Source organism: Eretmochelys imbricata, chromosome 6, assembly GCF_965152235.1.
Source record: "Eretmochelys imbricata isolate rEreImb1 chromosome 6, rEreImb1.hap1, whole genome shotgun sequence".
NCBI lineage: Eukaryota > Metazoa > Chordata > Testudines > Cheloniidae > Eretmochelys > Eretmochelys imbricata.
The window spans coordinates 89,895,861-89,898,889 of record NC_135577.1 but is presented as its reverse complement, the minus strand read 5'-3'; the positions used below and the strand labels follow the sequence as shown (position 1 = coordinate 89,898,889).

At 54.3% G+C, this 3,029-nt stretch overlaps 1 protein-coding gene across 1 annotated transcript; it reads right to left on the bottom strand.

The window, feature by feature from the left end:
* Positions 1-202: 202 nt before the first annotated feature.
* Positions 203-2,245, bottom strand: VRTN (vertebrae development associated). The gene has a single exon (XM_077820343.1). It carries the CDS (start codon positions 2,237-2,239, stop codon positions 203-205), a length of 2,037 nt encoding a protein of 678 aa, XP_077676469.1. The 5' UTR covers positions 2,240-2,245.
* Positions 2,246-3,029: the final 784 nt, after the last annotated feature.

The window sequence follows — 3,029 nt, the reverse complement described above, 5'->3', positions numbered from 1 at the left end:
GAGCTCTCACTCCACTCCCCCCACCTCCAGGGACTGGCAATGTGCAGACCTGGTCCCTGTACCCCCAAGACCAGATCTAGCCAAAACAGAAGGGAAAACAAAATAAGAGAAAAAACAAAGATAGCTAGAGCTGAATCATAGCTCACAAACACTGCCCTCCCGCCTGGAGGGCAGAGAGCAGGTTCCAGCAGGCAGCCCACCCTCAGGCATCCACTAGTGTCAGTCCATCGTGCAGCGCACGCTTCCACATGTAGTAGGTGGAGCGTGCCGTGAGGGGGAAGTGGGCACTGAACTCTTTGTAGGTCGGGAAGGTTTTCGATTCAAAGCGCTGCTGCAGGAACAGTTTGGCCTGAGCTTTGAACTGGGCAGTGGCAATCACATCCATCACGAACATCCGGCTGTTGGCTCTTTCCGACATGGCATAGCCCGAGATTGTGGCATTGTAGGGGGTGACCGATGCTTGCTTGTCTAGATGCCTGGGAGCCACTTCCATTTGTGACTGTGGCTTTATCGCAGGCTCTGCTTTTCCAGGAGCCTCTGAGATGACCTGACTCAGCTGTTGGGATGAGCTGGTCCAGAGAGGATGCTTGTTCATCTGCTGGCTGCTTCTCTTCCAGAACCAATAGGCTGTGGAGGAGAAGCCCGGGTATCGCAGGCGGAACTTGCAGAATGGCAGCCGCCACTGCTGGACATGCCTCTTGGCCACGTCTCGAAGCTGCTTTCTCCAGTTATAGAGAGAGGGTTTGAGCTGGAGGAGACTTCTGGGCTCTGGTCGGTGTCCATTCAGCCTTTTCTTGCCAGGCAGATTTCCAGGCTTGAATGGCAGGTATGCCTTCCCTTTCACTAGGGGCTTCTGGCTGACTGAGGGAGGCTGAGGGGGTTTGAAGTTGGGGTTCCCCTTAATGGCTTTTCTCCGCCAGTTGTAGTAGGTGGACCTGGAGATACCAGGGAAGCTGCGCTTGAAGCACCTGTAGGGCACCAGAGTGTTCATGGAGATGCATTTCTCTAGGTATGACTTGGCTCCTTGCATGAAGATTCCTGCTTGGTTGGGCTCCAGGGAAGGGATCTTTGGCCTTAGGTCCCTCTCTGACTTTGCTGCATCATCCCTGTCTGGGTGGGGCTTTTTTTGATGGTCTCCATGAGGCTCCTGTGACACCATAGCCTCAGCTGGAGCAGAGGTATCGCCACCATTGACCATGCTCTGCATCTCATGCTTCCAAGCATAGTAAGTGGAGCGGGAGATTTCTGGGAACATTTGTCGGAAGTGCTGAAGAGGAATCACATTGCCCTCTTGGAAGCAAGACTGCAGGAAGTGTTTGGCTGCAAACCTGGTGGCTGCTTTCTGCCTGTGCTCCCGGGACTGGCGCTTCCAGCGGTAGAAGGTGCTCTTGGTGATGCTGTAGCGGTCACACAGATTAAAGTAGGTCAGCCGGGGGTCACTCTTCAGCAGCTCCAGAGTCTGGACTGGCTGGACTGGAGGCTCTGGAGGAGGGCTTGTGGGTTCCAGTTCTTCCAGGCCTACCACAGCCACGAAGTACTGTGCTTTGAAAACCTGTGAGGAGAGCTGCTGCCCTGACCACATGATATGGAGCGTGGAGGTCTGTGGGCCACACTTCCTGGGCCGGATGAGGCGGTTGAAGTATGGCCGGATCTTCAAGTTGCTCATGGGGTAGATGGAGTAGATGTTACACTGCAGCACCGAGGCCAGGGCGTAGACATGCCACATGTTGGCAAAGGTGCCAGGGAAACAAGTGGCCTTGATGTCAGCATCAAAAATGGCCTCAAGGATGGCCAGAGGGAGGCTGGTCATCTCGGGGGACTCCTCGGTGCAGAGGGAGTAGCGGGCAGCCTGCAGCATCACCTTGGAGTCAATCATACCGTTCAGGTAGTAATGCTTGTGCAGCAACATCTCCACAACTGTGCGCACCTGCAGCTCCAGACTCAGGCTGGGGTTCCCCCACAGCAGCACACTGGCTGCCTCAAACAGGTGGTTCCCCTCCCCCTTGCAGACCAGAGGCAGCATGTTGCTGGGGGCGTCCTCCGGATACAGGCTTCTTGCCACCCGGTCAACTTCCAACTCTTCCTGGAACTGCCTCCCGCAGTAGCTGGGTAGGGAGAAAGAGGACAAGGTCCTCTCAGCCTCCAGGGCTGCACTGGTCAGTCCCTCTAGCCCAAAGCATTCAGTGGCCTCCTGCAGCTCCTGCAGTACAGACTGCACTAGCTGGTGCCGCTGGATCATCCTGCAAGACACAAGAATTCAAACGATGTGAGCTCCAGCAGAGACCATGCTTACCAACCCCCCACCCCCACCCTCAAGGGGGCCGCTCTTGCTCTCAGTCCTCCAGATTCAAAGGAGGAATCCTGGGTCCTCACACACAAACATGGGCAAGGGATAAATCTTGTGTTGCTCTCAAGCGACCTCTTCTGGCTAATGTATAAAATGGCACTGATGGCCTCCAGAGAGGACAGGCTGGCCGGAGCGATTTGAAGCAAGGTGTAGGAGAGTATAGCTTGAGGGTGGGAGGCAAGGCTGGAAGAATAGGGGGTGCTGCAGGCCAGGAGTGTGGTGCCTGGGCAGAGCTGTGAAGAGGGGAAGCTTACACCTTGTCTGTTCTGTGCCTGGCTTTGTGCTCAGGCCCACATTGAGCCCAACATTTACCCCAAATGGTAAACCTGGGAATCTCAAAAGGGAAAAAAAGTGTATTCATTTCATTATTCAACAACAGCACTGGGAGAGGGGAACGGCCACTCCCTTCAGTCATCAGCTTTCCTGTGAGAATTAGACACAGAGCCTGTTCTCAATCAAGCTTTCAGCCTGCCAAATAAATGGGACAATCTAAGAGCTCCCTCTGCCTGGTCAGGTGAAGGAGTGAAGCCTTTTCACAGCTGGGATCATTGTGTGAGAACAACAAAGCTCTCAATACCCATCCTGGGGAGTCTGTAACCTGACAGTACAATACACATCTTCCAACTTCTGCAATAAATGGTGATTGTAGTTCCCTTTAAGCCACCAGATTTCAGAGTAGCAG